At 44.0% G+C, this 21,387-nt stretch overlaps 1 protein-coding gene and 1 long non-coding RNA gene across 2 annotated transcripts; both read left to right on the top strand.

Moving 5' to 3' along the window:
• Nucleotides 1–1,798: 1,798 nt before the first annotated feature.
• On the top strand, nucleotides 1,799–3,538 carry LOC112550508. The gene is made up of 3 exons (XR_003094399.1): nucleotides 1,799–2,104; nucleotides 2,564–2,619; nucleotides 3,391–3,538. It is a non-coding gene; the product is annotated as an uncharacterized LOC112550508 (long non-coding RNA).
• A 1,344-nt stretch (nucleotides 3,539–4,882) lies between these two features.
• LOC102371480 (adenylate cyclase type 10-like) lies at nucleotides 4,883–21,381 on the top strand. The gene is made up of 20 exons (XM_025205885.1): nucleotides 4,883–5,023; nucleotides 5,304–5,390; nucleotides 6,267–6,550; nucleotides 7,474–7,610; nucleotides 8,543–8,662; nucleotides 11,515–11,778; nucleotides 12,244–12,558; nucleotides 13,236–13,331; nucleotides 13,968–14,031; nucleotides 14,596–14,818; nucleotides 14,979–15,110; nucleotides 15,815–15,987; nucleotides 16,214–16,367; nucleotides 16,948–17,158; nucleotides 17,254–17,350; nucleotides 17,800–17,915; nucleotides 18,731–18,848; nucleotides 19,385–19,580; nucleotides 19,847–20,086; nucleotides 20,884–21,381. Exons 1-19 carry the CDS (start codon nucleotides 4,898–4,900, stop codon nucleotides 20,045–20,047), a joined length of 3,114 nt encoding a protein of 1,037 aa, XP_025061670.1. The 5' UTR covers nucleotides 4,883–4,897; the 3' UTR covers nucleotides 20,048–20,086; nucleotides 20,884–21,381.
• The last annotated feature ends 6 nt before the right edge of the window (nucleotides 21,382–21,387 follow it).

Here is a 21,387-nt window from a genome sequence, read left to right as displayed (position 1 = left end):
AGATTTGGGAATCATTTGTGCTAGATGTTGGGCATACAGATAGTAAGATGCTGTCCTAGTCTAAGGAGCAACCAGTTAAATTATACAAGGGAAGGGAGGAAAGAAATATCCATCCCTATTTTTTTTTTTAAATAAATGGGCAGCTGAGGAGCAGAGAGAGATGCAATAACTTGCCCAAAGTCATACAGGAGATTTGGCAGGGTTGGGATTTGAATCTAGATCTCCTGAGTCTTGGCCTAGCCTATTTAATCGCCAGAACATCCATTTTCTCATCTCCATTGGTTTCTGACTTCTTTGTGAGCATATGCGCAATACGCCATTTTAATAGCTCATTAGAATGCAAATTAATTGGAATTTGAGAGAGACCCTGATACTTGTACTAGTGCAAGGCACAACTGGTTTAATTTTTTTTAGCATATCCTGTTAACCTACTGATCATATGCTAATGGAAACCTCGTCTCTGTTCTCCAAAGCAGTGCTGCACATTTCTGTGCGTTTTTGGACTGCCAAGTGATAAAAGGATGGATGAGAGTACTCGGGTCTTAGATACTGCAATGAGAATCTCTGATCTCTTCTCTGAAAATCACATGAAACTCAAGTAAGTGCATGGGTCATTAGCAGGGATTCAGCTCATCACCGTCAGCACTACAGGACAAATGTCTGTCATTTGAGTTGGTGGAGGAACCCTGTTAGCTGGCAGCAGTAGTTGGTTGTTATCTTCTGGGGAGACTAGCTATCTTAGTGGTTAATGACATTTTCTTTGTGGTGGGTTGCCCAAGAAACATCACATCATGCTAAAGAAAAGCACAGGTTCTCCTATGATGACGGTTGGGGGATGTTCGAGGACAAATTTGTGGTAGGAGAGAAAGGTGATGTACAACTTTGAGGAACTTTGGGTCCCCTTTCTGCCTTATCTTTTAAGTCTGTTTTCAAGCTAATTTAATTTAGTCTATTTTCTCCAAGTTCAACTTCTGTCCAAGGTGCTGTTGTATGTCAACTGCCAGGACTTTAGTTTTAGGGGAAAAGGTTCATTTGTTTTAACCTCCCATTGTGAATGGCACTGACTGTTTTCTGAGCAAACAGGGCTTGGTTAAGTGGAGCTGTGTAGCGCTGCTGGAGGTCTTGGATAGTGACAACATCACTCATGCTTGGAATAAAAATAACGAGGCAGCATCTGAAAATAAATATATTAGGGACATATGAATTACCGGACTTATGAATGGCCTGTCCATTTTTTTTATATCCACAAATAGCACCATTTGCTTCAGAGGATTGTGCAAGAAACCCCGCGATGCTGAAATAGTCTGTCCCAGAAAGAAAACTTTTCTACCCCCTGCTAAATTGCCTTGTATTATGATATATGAACATTTGCATCTTAAGTAAAATCCCTGGGGATTTTTCAAACCTTGCGGTTGTAGCTCTGAATGTTCTCTTGGTGTTTTGTAAGAGAAATAATCGATTACTGCTTGGGAAAAGATTGCTCCAGTGTCACGACATCTCTGGTCTCCAACAAACAGGGGGTCTGAAACCACATCTGCTCCAAGATCAGCACATGATAATAGTGATTGAAATCATTGGAGTGTTGGTTAGTTGATAAAGGAGGCAATCCTATTTATAAGAGCCCTAAATAGTAGTGGCAAGTCCCGTAGTGGCCTTAGATCACTAATAAAACATGAAGAGGGAAAAAGATTCAGCTATTGTTGGGTGTTTTGGCAAGACAGAATCAATGGGACTGCTTTGGCTGTATTTCAGGCTTGTTTCCATTGGGATTACAAGTGGACAAGTGTTTTGTGGAGTGGTTGGCCATCCTTCTAGACACGACTACACAGGTACGATAGAGCTCTGTTGTGTCACCTGTGCGTGCATAGGGATTCATGAGCTCTCTCACTGCCTTTCCCTGTGCTCTCTTGCTAGTTGTTGGCTCAAAGGTACAGATGGCTGCCAGGATGCTGATGCTGTATCCGGGGCTGATAGCCTGTGATGAAGTGACTTATTCAAAATCTGGGCTGCCCAGCCGTTTCTTTAAAAAGCTTCCAGACAAGGAGATGAATGATGCTGTGACCTCTGAAGTCATGTATGAATATCTTGGCAGAAAGAAAAACCCGTAAGCTGCAGCTGTGGGTTCTTTTCACTACAAAGCAAGGGAGAGGAGCAAACTTTCTTTAACCCCTGGAAGCCTGAAAACAGGTGTCAGGAGGTTGTGACCATCCTGCGTTTGCCATTTGTGGCAGGGGGGTGGGTGGGAAAAAGATGTGTCCTGGCTTGATCCCAGCTAAATGGCAGCCATGCCAGTATGGAAAAGGGTCCTGATAAGGAAGATGCTGAAAAGCACAGGTCTTACCCGAGCCACAGTCTCAAGTATTCTCTGGCTCTCCTGCATTTTCATTGGGATTAAGAATGGATTGCCAACGCATGAGCCTATCAAGCTCTTCTGCCTACTTGGAGGTGAAGAGAAGAGCCTTATAGCCCTTCTTGATAGTCTCTCTTCTGTTTTCATTTATTTTCCAGTGTAAAATCATCCAGACTAGGTTAATTCTTCCTTTTCTGCCCCCTCTCCTTTTAGAATGGTTGCGAAGTCGGGCTTTACCAAGGAGAGAGATGCAAATCAACCCTTACTAGGTAAGTGAATAATAGGTTCTCACAGCTTTAATAGCATGCAAAATATTCCCCAAGGTGAGGAAGGAGGAAAGGATGTAAATAAAAAAGGGAGTTTCTACTGACTAGCACAGGGGTGGGCAAAATGTGGCCCGAGGGCCAGATGCAGCCCACCAGGCCATTCTATCCAGCCCACAGGGCCCTTAAAAAAATTTAGAAAATTAATATTTATCTGCCCTGGGCTGCCTGTCATGAGGCCCACGATGACTTGCCAAAACTCAGTAAGTGGCCCTCTGCCCAAAATAATTGCCTGCCCCTGGACTAGCACCAGGAAAAGTCATATCCATACGTTTGTGTTTAAAGCAAAAGTTTATTTCTGATTTTCACTACCACCCATTGTCAGATGTCCACAGTTCAGCCATCCCCATCTGCAGTGGTGGGGGTGTTGGCTAGCAGACAGGTGGCTTGCAAAGCACCCTTGCTTCAAACAGAGGTGGTGATACAAGGGCCTATAATGTGAGAGAGTCACAAGCTTGCACCTCTGGCTGATGGCACGGCCTTGTATTGCCATGCCAAAAAAAAAACCAGAACTCAGATCTCTAAGCCAGGAGCATCTGGGAAAACTGAGAAAGGATTTGCTTAGGCCCCAAGCATGAAAAGAGTGTTTATTTTCTCTGGTATCTCTTGAGCAATGCCTAGATGGCTGATGCATAAGGGAATTTCAGACAGCTGCTTCTAGTCCTGTTGGGTTGGAAGAAACAATTTACCACTTACAAAATACATTTCTTTTGGAAGGTCGAGAGACCGAGATCACAACTTTCTGGACCACGCTGCGGTTATTTTTGAGATGCAAAGAAGGCCACGTTTTAGTATATGAAGGAGCGTCAGGCTATGGGAAAAGCCGACTACTTGCTGAAATAAACTACTCAGCCCAGAAGGACAATCACAGGTTAATTCTCTAAATTTTAGCAACTGCTTCTATTCCAATTGCCAACTTCTGCAATAGCTCCTCATCCCTTGTTTGAAGTGTGCTACACCTAATATATTCCTTACCCTAATGCAGAGTCTTATTGACAGGAACTCAGAGGTATATGTAAATCACAAGTGCAACTGTTTTAGTCTTTGAGGGGGAAGGCATTTACTAGGGTGGCTTTCATATTTATCAGAATCTCTTCACCGCAACCACTCAGCCACAAAGCCAGATCAGCCCTTTCAATGGCTAAGGCTATCATAAATGATAGTTGCAGTGCAAATTTTTTATAAAACCATCACAGCCATTCAGTGTAACTACGTAGTGGCTCTCAGCAGAAATGCAAGGTCAAATTTTCAGCATTTGAATGTATGTCCAGCATGTAATGTTATGCGAAAACCTTCACTGGTTCACAACTGAGGTATCAGTTCTGGATATAACAACCCTATTCCCTGTAGTTACAGTAAGGGAGGATTAGTCAGCTCCCAGCCACGACAGAGATCCTTTTGTGTGACCATCTGTATCAACAGTTACATTAACTCGGTTCCTTTCCATTTGCTGTGGCTGTTTCTGCTCCCTGCCCCTGTGTTGGCAAAAACCAGCCACAAGAGGTGGGGCATATTTTAAATCAAGATTGGGTGTTTTTTCAGAAAGCTATGCAATAAATAGCTCAAACAAAAATTATAAGCTTGATACAAAAAATCACTGGGTGAGCTTCTCTGGTTAGGAGGTTAGAGTAATTAAGTCTATTCTAGCCTTAAAATTTATGAATTGCTATCATCATCAAATCCTATGCTGTGTTACGTGCATATCCTTAAGAGATGCCCCCTGCTGCCTGTTCAATGTGGGTTCTAGATGATGTGCCTATCAGTGAAATGACTAATCAACGTTGGAAGCAGGCCTTTTTGAAGTAGCTTGATAAGATGCTTAGAGGAAGCTTTATAAAACCAGGCTTGAAGTCTTATCCATCGTTTTCTTGTACTGTTTTCTCTAACCAGCCACGAGGAGGCATCGGGAACTATAAGGCTGATTCATCTTAGTTTAATAACCAGGAGATGGTTCATAAGCTCACTTGTTAGCCTCGGTGTTTAACATGTGGGCAGAAACCAGATATGGAAGCAGACCTCTTGTATTAAAGATCTCCAAATAGATCTGATTTTTTTTCATTTATAAGATAAGGTAAAACTGGAGCTATAATTGCATACTCTTTCCTAGCATGTTCTCACTGCAGAGAAGATTTTTCTCAGCTACCTTCCTATTTAACACAGGGTGACATGTCTAGAGCTAACCAAAGTAGATATCCAGGAGTCTTTCAGTGCCGTCTGGTCACTTATGGCTATATTCTTTGGGATCAGTGCCTGTAGACCTTACAACAGAAAAGATGTCCTTCAGAGCAAACTCACTGGCTTGGTGGACGAGAACCTCTACTGCCTCCTGAATGATCAGTTCCTTGTGAAGGTAATGGGGAAACAATTTGCTGTCTGGGACATAATCCTGTGTGCATAAGCAGGTTACAAGAATAGACTTCTGTTTATTTCTTCATTTTGCTCTGTGCTGCTTATGTCTTTCCCCTGGCTCTGAATTTATCTAGCAGAAAGCACTATTTAAAATAAAGCTAGGAAAAGAGCGAATTTGTCATGTTACACCAGAAATTTCTTCTTCATCAGACTGATGTTAGTGTGCATTACTTTTAAGCCTGCAGCTGCTGTTGCTAAATACCCTTTCTCTTCCTGACCAGTTCCCCATGTCAGCTGAGGCTGCTCACATGAGTAATGAGACAAAGCAACAAGAAGTAGAAAAGCTTTTCCTCAAAGTCCTGCAGAAGGTGAGTGAGCCCCATCACTGTGGAAATGGAAGGAACAGATGCCTCAGACTAGGCACAAGGGACATGTTAGACTTGAAGGTGTTATGCTGTTCCCCGTGGTAGATTTTTTTTTATAGTTGGGACTGAATCTGGGGTTGTGGATCTAAAAGCATAAAATTCTACTGCATAAAACTAAAGAGCCAGCTGTCAGCTAGGCCTGCAGCAGGTTTGTCCCCATCTGTCTGTGGCCTTGACACTACTAGGAGGCAGGCAGAGTGAAACCTGAACTAGGCTATAGGCAGTGTTAGCAATCAGCTACCTTTTAAGGGATTCTAATAGCCATCCACCCAGGCCACCTTCCCCAAGAACTCCGCAAGATCCCCTGAAGCTGAGGTGCTCAGTGATGGTTGCTCCTGACTTGGGAGGGATTTTCAAAAGTACCTATGTGATTTAGGAGCACGCGTTCTATGAAAAAAGATCATTGAGATTTGTGCTCCTCAATCAGCTGGGGTGTCAATCAGCTGGATGCATTCAAAGTCCCATCCATGGTTCCATACAGAACTGTCCAGATTTTCCATCTTGAGTCTTTGTATCTTTGGTGGGGAATTCGTGTCCCCACAAGGTAAAGGCTGGTTTAGCAATGAAGCAGCAGATTCTCGGGGGTTTAACTGGACCTCAGCATCGACTTCAATGGACCTATACTGACAGCTGGTGAATTAGCCCATTAAGTTTTAACTTTTGGGTTCCACTGGGGCAGGGGAAGAGATTTTGATTTGAGGTGGAAGATGATGGCAATTAATAAATAAACCTGAGGCACATCTCTGTCTTTCTCTGTTCTCTTCTTCTCTCAGCTTGAAGTGTGGCTTAACATGGTCATCCCCTTCTTTTCTTCTCCAGGCAGCAAAGGAAACAACCCTCATTTTTATCATTGATGAAGCTCATTACATTGATCCTGCCTCATGGGACTTTTTGGCACATCTCCTCTCGCATGTCCCTGTCTTGATAGTCATGTCATTGGTTCCTTTCCCTTCTAAGCAGCTCATCCCCTGCTTTTCTGCAAAAAGTATTTTGAAGAGCCCCAAGACCACTACTGTTGTCCTCTGCGAGCTGAAACTTTCCCTGATCCTAGAGATGGCCTGTCAGGTCCTGGGAGTGATCAGCATCCCCCAAGAGCTGAAAATGCAAGTGTCTTTTTCTATCTAGATTTGGGAAGGGGAGGAATGGGGTGGTAAATCCACAAGGACATCACAAAGCTGATGATCCATGAAAGCAGAAAGGGCCATGCCATCTGATGGCCAGTGGGAATAGCCTCTACCCATTACATATTGTTTGATTACAAAGGCATTCAGCTCTTTCCAACAGTAACTTAAGCATTGGACATGAATACAGATAAATCCCTTGGCTTTGCTCCATGTTCCTGTTCTGTCTTCCTGCTATTTACCAGATTGGCTGCACATGATTTAAGGAGGGAATTGCAAAGGGAATTTCCAGGCAATTTAAACTATTTAAAATCCTAAATGGATTACACGTGCAAGGGATTATGTGGTTTGCCCTATGCCACATAGCAGACGATGGTAACGTTGGGAATATAACCCTGGTGTCTTTACACTTCTGTTTAAAATATGCCTTTGTATTATTCTTTGTGTGGGATCCACTTAAGGAAGTCATTTAAGCACTTGCTCCCCTTTAATGATTACTTCAATTTCACTGTCTTCTGTGGAGCTAAGCAGAAATTTAAAGCGACACATGGGTTATGGGTGTACCTGAATCAGGCCCAGGGACAAGAATCTGCTGGAGTATAAAAAATACTTAAAGCTCTCCTTGTGTGTTTAACTTTTTCAATTTGTCATCTAACACAGACATGCTATTTGGGGCAGTCCTTAATCTGGAGAGCACTTCCTGTCTTGGTCATTCCCATCATGCCTGGGCCAATCAGATAGTCCAGGATGTTAGTTTTTATTGCTCATTTCTCTTTTCTGATAAATGGTGAATCATGAACAGAAAAAAAATGCCAAACCAAGTCAACTAAATATTAATGCATGAAGTGTGTTAATGAGAAGATGCTTACATTAGGAATTGAGGACTTTTAAAATATTTTCTTAAGGTTCCTTATACAAAGAAGCTTTGGGGTCCCTCTCTACTGTGAGGAGTTATCGGTGAATCTCATTGCCAGTGATGTTCTTCAGATCTGTCACATCCCAGATGAGGAAAAAGAAGAAAACAAGTGGTCTAACCTGTCTGGTAAGATACTCAAATGCCATAACTCTATTCCTAGCCAGCAGGCTCAGACTTCTTGCCTACGTCCCCGTTTTATATTATCTAGACCTTTCAGAGGCTTGGACTGGATGGGTAGGTGGTGCCTAGTGAAACAGAAAGCCTTTCACTTCTGTGTCACTAGCTCAAATCTAGCCAAGCAGCCAGAAGGTGTTGCTGTCACAGGTGTGACAGATGTTAATCAGGCCACTTGATATGCTATTGAAGGCACTCAAACATAGTAAACAGTCTCAGAACCTATGTAGAATAGGATTTGTTGTGTCCTATTCAGCTTGTAGTCTGAATGTCTCCTAACTGAGGCTCAGCAAAATGGTTTTGGCACAAAGGCAGCTTTTTGAAATCATCACACCATCAGTTTCTGGCTATTTTTTAACACTAATTCTCATAACGTTTCACCCAGCTACAAGTAACAGTACATTTGGTCCTCTCTATCTTTGTTTCAGCCTTCTTCTAGGTCAGTACAGGTGTCATTCTCAATGAAGGGGGCATAATAGATGATGCAACGGAGCTGTTTAGTAATATGAACTCTCTACCAGAGAGAGAAAAATGGTCCTCTTACTGTTTACTATTGCTGGTGTCATTATTTGAGGGGCGGTAGCTTGTAAGAAGAAACAAATGGCATTTCAGCAAAGGCTACTGGGGTGGGGCGGCTTTTTGTGAAATTAAACTGGCTCCAGGCCTATCAGTCTATGTGCTGTTTGAGTGCTTGCAGTTTCCATTTTGTGGCTGGTAGAAGAAATGCAGAGCAAAGAAAGACAAGTTTGTTCTAGATCACTGTAATAAGATAAATAGACCAATGCATGTTCTACAGCTCTGCTTACTTCATAGTTTCACAGTACTTCATAGTTCCAACTGTGCCATTGTAGCATGCTGCTATACAATTTCTTCTCCCCCTGCAGTCATTGCCATCACATCGATACCATACAAAGTGCCTCTTGTCAAGGAGAGAGAGCTTTACACCTGTAGAGTCAAGAAAGGTGTCAACTTGGATACCATACTGCTCCCACCGAGGCTGAAGGGTGAGCAACAGGTCTGGGGTACTCCTTGCATACGCTTCCAAAGACAAATGACACAGGGGCTGTAGCACAGTGAAATCTGGAGCTCAACATGGTGGGGGGGAGGGGCACAAAAACTGCATCGGAAAGTCTGTGGACTCTGCTAGACAAGCCAACATGCAGCTTTCTATAAAGGATGTATGATTCAAATGGAACTCTATGGAACTCTTTTCCCTTACCTGCCTTCTCTTGGCACTGTTGTGTTCTTGGGGTACGGTCTGGGTGCCCTGCAGTATCCTTGCAAGACAGGGAAATGCTATCATCCACATCTTAAGGACCGGAAAGTGATTCAATGACCTGCCAAGGCTGCACACAGCCTACGGCAGAGCTGGGAACTGAGTCCCAGGCTAGTTTCCCAAGCCCTGGACTTCCCTTCCACCCCCTAAGGAAATGTCTTGAAATATCTCTTGGGTCGTCAGTCTGCTTAGTGTTATTTCTCATTCTAGCAAAGTAGCAATGCAGGTGGTGATGAGCAGCAGCCCCTTTCCATTAACACTGACTAAAACAACCTTTCAGGGAGATTTCATTCCCCAGCTCCTTGCACCTCATGTATTCCTTCTACAGCCATTTCACTCGCATGTCTCTGACCAGTTCCAGGTGGGTTGGATCAAGGCTCCAGGGATTTGTCTGAGGTACTCAAACAGTCCATATTGCTATTGCCACATATCCAAGTTCCTTGCTCTCTTTAATGTCTCACAGCATCCCCACTCCCCTGGTATAAAAGAGCTCTGCTGTCCCCAACTGAAAGATGGGTAATTCAGAAACAGGGGCCATGTCTACATGAGACACTGACTGCGCAGTTGCTACTGTGCAGTCATTAAATACTACTTGCAGACCCAAGTACTAAACAACTGTGCCATAACTGGCATTACTGCCCAGTAGTGTCCCCACATAGCTCCATGGTGACATTGACTGTGCAGTAGCTCATTACTACTGTGCAGTAGTGTTGTGTTACAGTTTGTGCCTCATGACACTACTGGACAGTAGTAATGAGCTACTGTGTAGTAAGCGTCTCGTGTAGACACAGCCAGGCAGACTGAAGTGCCTCCTCCCTTAGGCCTCATAGGAAATCTGGTGGAGAATTGAACCCAGGTCTCCTGAGTGATAGGCATTATCTAAGTACATGCCAAAATGAACTTGAAAAATCATTTACAATGTACCTTAAATCAATTCACAGCAGATGATTACACAGTCTGGTGGGTGGCAAATTGGCTTGGGGGTCACACTCAGAGAGTGGTAGTAGATGGGTCGGTATCGACCTGAAAGGATTTGGGCAGTGGGGTCCTGCAGGGCTCGGTCCTTGGACCTGTGCTCTTCAATGTCTTTATCAGTGACTTGGATGTGGGCATGAAGTGTACTCTGTCCAAGTTTGCGGATGATATTAAATTGTGGGGTGAAGTGAACACACTGGAGGATAGGGAATGATTGCAGGCAGACCTGGACAGGTTAGAAAAGTGGGCAGTACACAGTAGGATGCAGTTCAACAAGGACAGATGCAGAGTGCTACACTTAGGGTGTAAAAATATCCAGCACACCTCCTGGCTGGGAAGTGACCGTCTCAGCAGCACAGAAGTGGAAAGGGATCTTAGAGTTATAGTGAACTCCAAGACGAACATGAGTCATCAGTGTGACAAAATCATCAGGAAAGCTAACTGCACTTTATCATGCATCAGCACATGCATGACAAATAGAACCAAGGAGGTGATACTTCCCCTCTATGCGGCATTGGCCAGACCACAGTTGGAGTCCTGCGTCCAGTTTTGGGCGCCGTACTTTAAGAAGGATGTGGATAACCTTGGGGTGGGGTGGGGTCCAGAGGAGGCCACTCATATGGTTAAGGGTTTGCAGGCCAAGCCCTAGGAGGAGAGACTGAGGGACCTGGATCTTTTCAGCCTCTGCAAGAGAAGGCTGAGAGGTAATCTTGTGGCCACCTACAAATTCATTAGGGGGGTGCAGCAAGGAACCAGAGATGCTCTGTTCACCAGGGCACCTCTTGGGATAATAAGGAACAATGGTCACAAACTGATAGAGAACAGATTTAGGCTAGACATCAGGAAGAACTTCTTCACGGTAAGGGTGGCCGGAATTTGGAATGGGCTTCCAAGGGAGGTGGTGCTCTCCCCTACCTTGGGGGTCTTTAAGAAAAGGCTGGATAGTCATCTGACTGGGGTCATCTGACCCCAGCGCCCTTTCCTGCCCAGGGAAGGGGGTCGGATTCGATGTTCTGTTGAGGTCCCTTCTGACCCTAGCATCTATGAATTCAAGCCCAGTACATAATTTCGCTCTGGAAATTCCTTTGAATGCTTTAGGTAAGGGTAAGCAAGCACATTTTCCTGAGGCAGGGAGGAAGTTCCTTGAGTGCTTTACTTCATAAAGAGGGGTCTGGGAACTCAGACAGGACTTCTGCACCTGAGTTGGACTTGGTTTATGCTGCCGCTGACCAACTATGAGCATATGATGTTCTCTGAAAACCCGCAGATGAGAGGAGGGCTGGAATCCTAGACTCACGCCTCCCCTTACACAGGAGTTATTTATCGCACAGAACAACTATCACCATAGGCCGGAATGGGCAGGCTCCCACATAGTGTGAATTTTTAGCTTTACCTGCCTTTGCTTATTAGAGACCAAGCTTCAGGCCTGGTTCACTTTTGCCAGTCGCTGAAGTCAATGGAGTTTTCTCAGTGTAAAAATAAGTGAGAACAGGCGAGTCACTGTTTAGGATGTTCTACAGAGAGATATGGTGGCTGAATAGTGTGCTGCACACAGATATAATAATAGCAGATAGTTAGTTATCTGTTGATTCTCTATGTTTACAGAGATTGCTGTGCTCCAGCTGGACAGCTTCAGCCCTTCTGAGCAGATACTGGTTAAATGTGCAGCTGTCATTGGCCATATCTTTACTGTGGAGCTGCTGCTCTTCATCTTTCCGGCATGGACAAGTGAGAAAATGGAGAATACCCTCAGGACCCTGATAAATTCCCGTGTATTTGAGTTTGTAGGAAAAAAGAGAGGCTGGGAACACTTACGCACACATCTGGGTTCCCCGGTGACACGAACAATGGGATCAGATATAGCTGAAGGTAAGCAGGGCTTTTATTTCTAGTTTTCTTGGGAACGTTTTTGCAGTGCTTTGTTCATCTCTCTTTGGGCCCTATGCTGGCACCAGTAAGTAAAAGAGACTATTTTGTGCCTGGTCTAGGACTCAGTGAAATCAATGGAGCCTGGATGAATCCCTGCTCACATATAATTTCAGTAGTCACTGACCAGCTCAAGTGACCCCTTTTTTATCTTCCTTTTCCGTGTTTATGGGAGTGGGGAAATTGCACTGAGAATCCTCAGAGTTGTGCATGAGGATCTGCAACCGTCTGGATACACTCACATCAGGGGCTGTAGCACTTCTGGAAACAAGTAGAAAAAATCCTGGTTTCCTCAGGCTTCCATCCATCATCATGTAATGGTGCCGGAAGAACAGCCAGTCTGGGTGGCTTTCAGTGAAAGAGATTTTAAGCCAGTGGCATGATGGAGAAATACTTGTTGCTTTCCAGATATTGGAGCTGCTGTTCACTTCGGTCTGAAAAACCAGGGGAGGGCTCTGAGATTCTGTGCTCCCCTTCTACGGGAAGGAGCCTATGAGCTACTGCTAGAAGATCAGAAGAGGGCCTTGCATGACAGATGCACCGTCTTTCTAGACTGTAAAGCTCACAAATGTAACAGCTGTGGTGGAGGGGACTTTATTTCCTTACTTCCTTTACACTGCAATGTAGACTTATCCTTATGGGGACCAGGCAGTGAGAATAAGGACAAGGTGCTGCTGGTTCCTGAAGAGAATCTGAAGAGGCTTGAAGCTCTTCATGCACAAGGTAAATATTGAAATCCAGAAGGTTAGCACTTCAGAAATGTCACAGTGGGATAGATGACATGTTGAAGGGCACTGTGTTGTAGAGTGATGCATGTCTAGAGATGGTAACTCATGCCAGTGCATTAGATTATCCTATAAAAAGAGACGATACCTGCAGTACCCTGGCGCATAAAACTTCAATGTATTGAGTGACTGGTAGTCTCGTGACATGTCAAGTCTTACATCCTGTAAGGTGCTGCTTCTCTATCTGAAATCTCCAGTTTCCAGAACTCTGCAAGTGAGTTCCCTACCTTTGTCAAACAAAAGAAAGCTGGAAGACCTGAACCTCCAGCTAACCTTCCAACTATGATCCTTCTTAGATGGCCAGTATAGAGCTCAGTCATCCACTGGCTGACTGCACCAGGCTCATGGCGAGTTTATAATGTCCTAAATATCCAAAAGGTCCCCATACATAGGTCAGTCTTGGAGGCAGCTCCATGGCTGAGTGTAATGTAATGGGATGGAGTGGACAGTCGGTGCTTCTTGAACATATTTACCAGATGCACAGATAAGTATAAAGATAATTGTTTGCAATAGGGAGACCTGATTCCTAGCAAAACTTCAGTCACTGTTACAGCAAGAAAGTGTCTGTATGAAACGTTTCAGATACAGAGGAGTTCTTTATCTTTTCTATTACAGGTCAGGAAACTGAACATTCAGGTTGTGTAGTAGAGAGGACTGATGTCTCCCTCAGGGAGGAGCTCACCGTAGACGCTCCTGCAGCCTTGCATGAAGGTAGAATCCCCTTGCTCAGGCAGACAGAACAACAATTTGTGTAGAAAGACATGTATTAACTTTTCTATTGTCATTTAGCTGTTTGCATGGCTCCCATTATCATGAGATCTGAGAACCTCATGATCTTAACCAGACTGATGCTGCACAAATGAAGAACAAAAGGATTAAGTAACTTTTCTGTGGCTAAACAGGGAATTGAACATGGGTGTCTAGGATCTCAGACTAGTACCTTAGCCAATGCACTCGGCCTTCTGCCTCCCTTTCTGTGATTTCAACCATGTTCTTCTGACTTCAACTTCGAATATGAACACTGCTAACCAATGCAGTGGTGAAAAATTAACAGCAAAGTTTGACTTTAGAGGCCAGATCTCTTATCACTTTTATATTTCATCTTTCTCAAAGTATTTTACAGACTTTATAAAGAAATAAGCTATCACTTCATACCTTTCCCTGAGGTGCATTTTACCAGTTATTTAACAGGGTGCAACACAAAAGTAAGTAAAAAAACAAAACAAAACAAAACCCTGTAAGCTAAGTGACCCTAGGAAATAAGAACTGCAGGGAGCCAGAACATGGTTCATTCAGCTTATTTGTTACTCTTGTTGTTACTACTGTTATTTTCATCTTTCTTTTCAGAGAATGTACAGAACAGGGCAAAGTCATTCACGAATAAGCAGGGTTTGCCAGACGATCATCTCAGGTACTGTATGGAGAATCCTGGACCACTTGGATAATCAAAGAACCAGTTCAGTCTTTGGGCTGGCTTGTTTAAGAAACAAGGGCTGGATATCAAGGAATAAAACTTCTTATGTCCAGCCACTCGTTCAGGTCTGCCTCCACTGAGCTCCAATCTAAAGCTCGCTAAGTCAATGGGCAGACTCCTTTTGGCACCGGGAAGCTTTGGATCAGAGCTGTGAAATAAAGTTACTGCTGCTTTTTTCCAAAGGTATTGTGCATCTTCTGAGCCTCAGTCCAGTGCCTTGAGGACAAGAATTTCCTTCCTTTCATGGTTGTATTTTTGGCTACTGAAGATCTTACTTTAATGTGTGTGTGGAGGGGGAGCGGATGTTGGATAATTTAAAGGAAGGGAAATAATTTGTCTATTTAATTTATCATGTGTGCTGGGTATCTCTGCAGTAGGTGGCAACCATGTACTAATATTGGCTACTGAGCTCCTCACCCTCATGAGTTCCACCCAGTAGAATCCACTGGCAATATTAAACTGGGTTGTAGCAACCTCTCCCAGTATCCTCTATTTCCACAGGGTTGAGGAAGAGTTCCTGGACAGAGTGGGTAAGATTCTTGAAGATCATGAAAGGGGGCAAGTGGAAGCCAGGAACCTTGCACCTTGTGAATGTAGAGAGGCTGTGGCATCAGTGGTCTATGCTTTAGCACACCATTACATGATGATGGATGACAGACCCATGGCCTTTTATTATCTCCTGGAGTCTGCAGCTGCTTCCTTATATTTATCCAACAATTACATGGTGAGTTAGCTTCCCTGTATATGAATTCCTGCTTCTCCATTTGACCCAACACTAAAACTGACCCTGGACAAGCTTCTTCTGGCCTCTCAGTAGGGGAATCAGGGGTGTGTGCTCTCATCAAAGAATGGCTCTATCTCACAATATCTTTCTCTGTTTTGAGGCATACTTTTATTTGGAAAAAGCTACCAGCCAGAAGAAAATGCCCGTGTTAAAGATGCTCCCATATCAAAAGATGCACAAATTCAAGGTCAGCCAGTTGGAGGAAGCCATCTTCTGCAGCCTCAAGGGAGAGGTAAGAAGCAAGTTAGACCTTTAAGGAGGTTGTGCAAAGATGCTAAGCTTCCTAAGGGTACTGCCTGTCTCTCCCTAAGAGCTTATTTGTCCCCTGCCCAAACACTTAGGGAACATCATCGGGGCCCCCACACCCCTTTCTCCTTACTGTTGCCGTATTAACAATAATGAAAGAAAAACAGAAGCCCGCTTGGCTTTGTGGTCTAACCACACTCGCTTCCAGTGTTTCCCTCACCAAGGGAGCAGGGAACCACCCCAGTGGGGTCTGGCTGCGCAGCGAGGATTAGCATAGAGCTGTGGTCCAGTGTGTGCTCCCTACCCCCACGCTCCATCTGCTCCTGGCCACTGTCCGGGGAATGCTCTTAGTTCAGCATCTCCTTGCAGAGGCGGATCTTGCCATGATGGACTGTGCTTTCACCTTTCCTCTCTCCTGCAGTGTTATGAGGTGCTCACATATGGCATGGACCACAGAAAGCTGTGTTATCTAAATGTGCAGTCTCACTCTCTCTCTCACCCTGTATCTTGCTAGCTCATTATTCCCTGGTTTTGCAGCTCAATCCCTTTATTTGGACCCCAGTTCAACACTCTTGTTCGAACATACCGAGTATGCCATTCAGTCTCATGCACCTTCCAGGCTCTTTCCCCAAAGTGCAACGATGCAGTGATATCATGGAGTGTTTACCTTGCTCTTTGCTCCCCACACAGGTCTGCTTCAATCTGGGCCAAATCTCATTGGCGAAGAAACTCATTAAGAGGGCCCTCTGCCTCTTGCATAAGGGATTTCCCAGTACCGGGGTTGGAGCCTTCTTCAGATTGTTGCTGGAAGAGTCAAAGCACTTTTCATCTCATGCTCGACAGCGTCAGGCCCAGAACATTGAGTAAGAGGAGGCTCTCGGTTAGATGGGTCTCGGCCTTTGTTCCGTGATGGATATTCATGCACATCACCGTGGAAACTGAATGCAAATAAGCATGATTGGCACTCTCTGTTCAAGAGTGTTTCTAACTGGCCCTGGCACCTTTGCTTGATCTCTTATTATTTAATTAGTGTGCAGTGTTTGAATTGCTGTGATCTCACGGTTAATTCAGTCTTCTCTTGTGTGACAGTGAGAAGGCATTAGCTGTCTTGAAACAGCAGATCCGTTGCCTCTCTTTGCTCTGGAAGCTCTACAGTTTAGATTCTACCTCCAGCAGGAAGTATTCATGGCTGGCAGCCCTGATGGAAATCAATTTGGCAGAGGAGTGTGAGAACCAAGTGCAAGTATGTATTTTATAGTCCAGGTATAGGGGGTATCATTGGGATTAACTCCCAGTGAGGAGGAAACTCCTAGAAAGTTTCGAACAATATCTAAATTTACAATATCTAACCATGTATGGCATGTGGCTAACTTGTGGCAGGAAGTATTTGCTTCCTCACATTGCAGACATTAGATTAGTTGGATAATTAAGCAGGGGTGGGAGGACTTTTTGCAATAGAAGTTATCATTAGACTGAGTCTTGGCAGCACAAAACTTGTCATAATTCATTCTGCTTTGGTGTTTTTTGATCAGAAAAATTAAGTTTTTCTAATGCTCCTCAGTGGGAATTAGATCACCCCTAAGGGTCAATGTAAAACACACCTCCATGTTAGCAGTCCTCTGAGCTACACCCAGCTGCTGGTGCTACATCCAGCTTAGAGCTGTTGCTCTATTTGCTCGAGACACCCAGGCTCTTTTCCTGGCTGACTTGTTGCACTGTATTCCCCTCTGCAGCCTCGTGTTTTCTTTCTGCTGCTTGGTGAATTTCAGTAGAGTGCATTTCCTGTCTTTTTTTTTTTTTTTTTTTTTTTTTTAATGCCTTAGGTCATCTCAACATATATGGATTTTTCACAGTTCTCCCAAAATATGGGTTACAAAGATGAATGGCTGAAATATGAAATGATGGCTATCCAAAGAAGCTTCCAATGCAACTTCACCCTCATCAGGGAGAGGCTGTTAATGACAGCCCAGTTAACTCAGGTGCTGGCTTATAGCAAGCTATGCTTAGGTCATCTGACCCAGTCCATCCAGCTGGGTAAGTCGATTCTGGCCACTTGTTAGTGGTGAAAGTTCCATAGATGTAATCGTTTCATGGGACACAGAGAGAGAGATGCTTTCTTATCTCAACAGGCTTTCAAGCTCATCTCTTGTGTGAGCAGCTCCAGGAAACCAGCCTCCACTACTTGGTTCTTTCTGTTCTCTTCAAAGCTGCACTCCTGAAGAACAAGTATTAGCATAATTTCATTTTGCTGTGTTAACTGGCTAGAGCTGGAATATGCATGTTAGAAAAATAGCTGTATGAAGAGAAAGGGAAGGAGGCAGAGTGAGGTGCCTGCATGAGTGTGGATAGAAAAATAGGGAAGTATAAGAAAGGATGGAGATGAAAGATGGGTCCTGGAAACAGTAAGAAGGAAGGATGCAAATGAGAGGGAAGATGTGGGCTTGTTTTAACCTGCCAGAGAGCAATGGTATGGTAGACAAGCTAGCATGGCTTCTGTTAGACCAGGGCTGATGCAATCATTGTCCTTGAAGTCAGGGTTTCTTTAGGACTGTTCCTTTTGGGGGACTGTTTCTCAAGAGTTCATTTGTAATTACTCTTTTCTATGATTCTGTGATTCCATTATTTTAAACCATTAGTGTTTTGCCCACTCTCAGCCCTTCAATCTCCTCCTGTAGGTACACACAGTGCATCAGTGTCTTAGAGTGGCTCTGGGAACTTGCTACTCAAGAGGAGAATATCATTGCCCTGGCATGTTTCTATTCAGCCTGTTTAGACCTGCTTTGCGATGCTGGTAAGTGGTGCCTTGGGTTTGTGAAGGAGGATGGCATCCTCTGAGAGGATTCGTGGGAACAGGCATTTAATATCTGCCTGGAAGGGTGCTTTTGCCAACAGAGTCTGTCATTGCTACTATTCAGTCTCTGTGGGAATGTCCACTTTAGGATCCAGACGGGTGATTGCAGTTCATTCATGTAGATGTATATAAGCTAGCTTGCATGGTAAGAGGGTAGCTACCAGCAATACGGTGTTCACCATAAGTTTTAAAACTTGCCCAAGTCCCACTGAAAATACTTAGCTGGGTAGTGTGAGCTGAGCTTTATGACACTGCAGCCACGTTCCTATCAGTTGCATTGTCACAGGTAACCAAGCTGGATAGTTTAACATGAGTTCAGGAACGTCCAGAGCTGCAGTCACATCTCCAGATTGTAGTGTGGATGGATGTAGTGTACCTTATGATGGATTTGAATGGAGATCTCAAGAGAAAAATTAATCCAAATGAACTATTCAACTGTATTATGAAAACGCTCTTCATTCATTCAGGGTAATTTATTTTGACAGTTGAGAAATACAACCATTTTAATTTGGAATGAGAGCATCCACACAGCAGTTTAATTTGGTTTAACTAGGCTGTTTTCAGTTTGCACCTTCAGTCAATCTGGATTTTGTTTTTTGAGCATCCCTGTGTAGACAAGCACCGAACACGGTCACCAACCCACACCAATGCAAACTACCACTGAGATCTCTCCTGTATCTTCTCATAGTTCCTCTGCTGCCCTATTAAAATGCCACTGGCTGCAAATGTTTCTGTGATGCCCATTTCTTTTGCAGGGTATGATTACAGACCCTTTGAGGAGTGTCTGCAGTTCATAAAGCAATATGAAACCAGCTGCATCCTTAAGTGTCAGAGTAACATCATGCTGAGTCTGTACGCATCTTTGGCTATCTGGTAATTAAAAGACTCATGAGATCAGACCATCCTGTTGGGGATTTATTCCCTGCCTCCCCTGTGGATGGAAAGCAGCAGAATCCTGCGGCCAGGATGTTAGATTTTGCAGTAGAAGCTCATGTGTCTGCATCCAAATTTTTCTTTAAATATAAAATGAATACTTCCCAGTTTGGGTGCTTACATTTTAGCCCCTTGATAGAAGTGGCCTGATTTCCAAACTGGCCAAGCACTAGCAACTCCCATTGCATTTAATATGAACATGAGGCTACTGGCATTTAACTGCCTATGGTATATAAACCATATGGGTAATATTCACCTCTGCACAGAGAACAGCGCAAACCCCTATTTATTCACCATGAAAGTTCCTCTTTAGCCTTCATAATAAGGAGGCTCTTTTCCTGTTTGTCTCATCACAGTTAGCAGCTCTACAAGGCAACCCGCTGGTCCCTCAGAACCGGTGCAAGAAAAGGGGTTGACTGAGTGCATGATCTGATGGGTTTTTTTTCCCTCTTTGTATTTCTCTCTGGGTGATGGAGGTTTGGCAGGTCCCACTGCTGGAGCCTGTTCAAAGACAGTTTCACCAAGGCTGAGCAGCTGGTGAGCAGAACAAATGCCTCCCTCTTTGGTACCCACGGTTTCTTCAGGTTCCTGGAGTGCCAGGTGTTGTTGCTGTTGAAAATCATGGACGATGCCCCTAAGAAAGTCCAAGAGATGCGCAGCTCAACACTGAAGGTGATGTTTCTCTTAGGGTGAATCCAAAGCTTATGTAAGGGAGGGGCTTGGTACACTTGGTTTCGATGAGGTGTGGTCCAAATTGGTCATTAGCATATATAGCTCTTTTTGAGCACTAAACTGGACTAGCCAACGGGCCGCATTTCATCAGCTTTATAAGAACTACCTCCTCTGGTTTAGCTCCACCTGTCTTAGATGAGATGCTGATAGGATTTTAGGACCTGTACTATTAACCCTGCTCTGAACAGGTCTATTGTCCTCTCTAGTACTTTGAGGAATTCCTTTCTCGCTGCTCAACAAGTCCAGTCTACCACACAAGAGTTTACAGCCTGAAGGCCTCAGTGAATCTCCTGGGAGATGAAGAAAAGAACCACATCCATTTGTCAAAGGCGCTCAAACATTCACACGTGCAGCAAAACAACATGGAGGAGCATGAGCACAAGATGGGTCCAAAGCAAGATCTGTAGGAATTCCTCCTTGCAACTCCACTTAAGCTGAGCTCTGAGGTAAGCTATATCTTGGGATGGCAATGAAAACAGGATGGGCAGTGGGGACTGATAACAGTAGCAATGCAATGGCACCAAGTGATAATTTGTGACTTCTTCCCTTTGTCCAACAATAGTGAATTGAAGTACCCACATGGGCACAATTGGGTTCCAAATAACTGTACTGAATTATAACACAAACATTCAAGGCCTGGCTTCTATGTATCCCACTAGCAGTTTTCTAGTGGCTTCTAAATCACATAACATGGTGAGCAGTAAAAGGGCTCAGTATCTAGTTAAAAGTGATATTACATCATTACTATATGCTACACAATCTATGAAAAAAAACCTGTTGAATCTATGGTGGATCTCACCTGGATGCAGTGATCCCACTTGAGAAAAGTCTTTGTTTCAAATTTGCTCTTTGCCTCCTTACATAACTGCTGCCCGTGATACAGCCTCGCATAAGCTAAGCTGCGGGGTTTCGCTTGTAGAATTCCAACCGGAGAGGCTAAGAGGCAGACGGTGGTTTGCAATTTGTTCTTTATTAACTTTTCACATTTTATATACACCTTATTTTATGGAGACTGATGAGAACTCCTATAGCAGCTTTTTACATAGCTGCTCCAACTTGTTCAGCAGAGGGCATTATATACAGCTTGCTCTCACACACCCTCCACAATTAAGATGACAACCTTCCTAGTGTTCTTAGTTTCTGTGACCTTTGAGGAAAAAGACCTCGTTCTCAAACTCCAGTGGGTAACAGGTCCTGAATGAACTATTAGGAGGTGAGCAAATGGTATGCTCTTTCCTTTCAGCTCTTCAGTGCATGAGCCTCATGCACTTTCTCCCTCACGAGCATCTCTTTAACATCAGTCCAGCTTCTACTTATCACTAACCATGCTGAGATTTCCTTTTTCATCCACCAACATGGACTGGAAGATCTCAGCAACAAAGGTCAAGATGAAGAGGACTCAAAAAAAATATGCCTCACCCAACATGGATGCCAAATCCAGACTGAAGTAAGTCCACCTTCTGTTCATCCATAGCCAGAGCATACGTTCACATTTCTTCTGCTGAGCTATGGAATACACCATCCCTGAGCTCAGACCATGGCCATGGTCTTCAAGAAAATCCCAGCGAGTTGTTCAAACAGTACGAGTGGGCAGGAGAGATGTTGGAAGCTGGGACGTGACTTATGGTGGTGAGGAGACCATACTGTCTCATAAGCATGTACAGAGAAGGGCATTATGGAAAAATCTACCCCATTTTGTAGACTTCCTTCATTTTTCCATTAGTCCATGTATTTTATATAGTATGCC

The sequence above is a fragment of the Alligator sinensis genome, unplaced genomic scaffold (assembly GCF_000455745.1).
Source record: "Alligator sinensis unplaced genomic scaffold, ASM45574v1 scaffold872_2, whole genome shotgun sequence".
NCBI classification, from domain to species: domain Eukaryota; kingdom Metazoa; phylum Chordata; order Crocodylia; family Alligatoridae; genus Alligator; species Alligator sinensis.
Note: the sequence above shows the minus strand (reverse complement) of the source record. Positions and strands in the feature narration are given on the sequence as shown.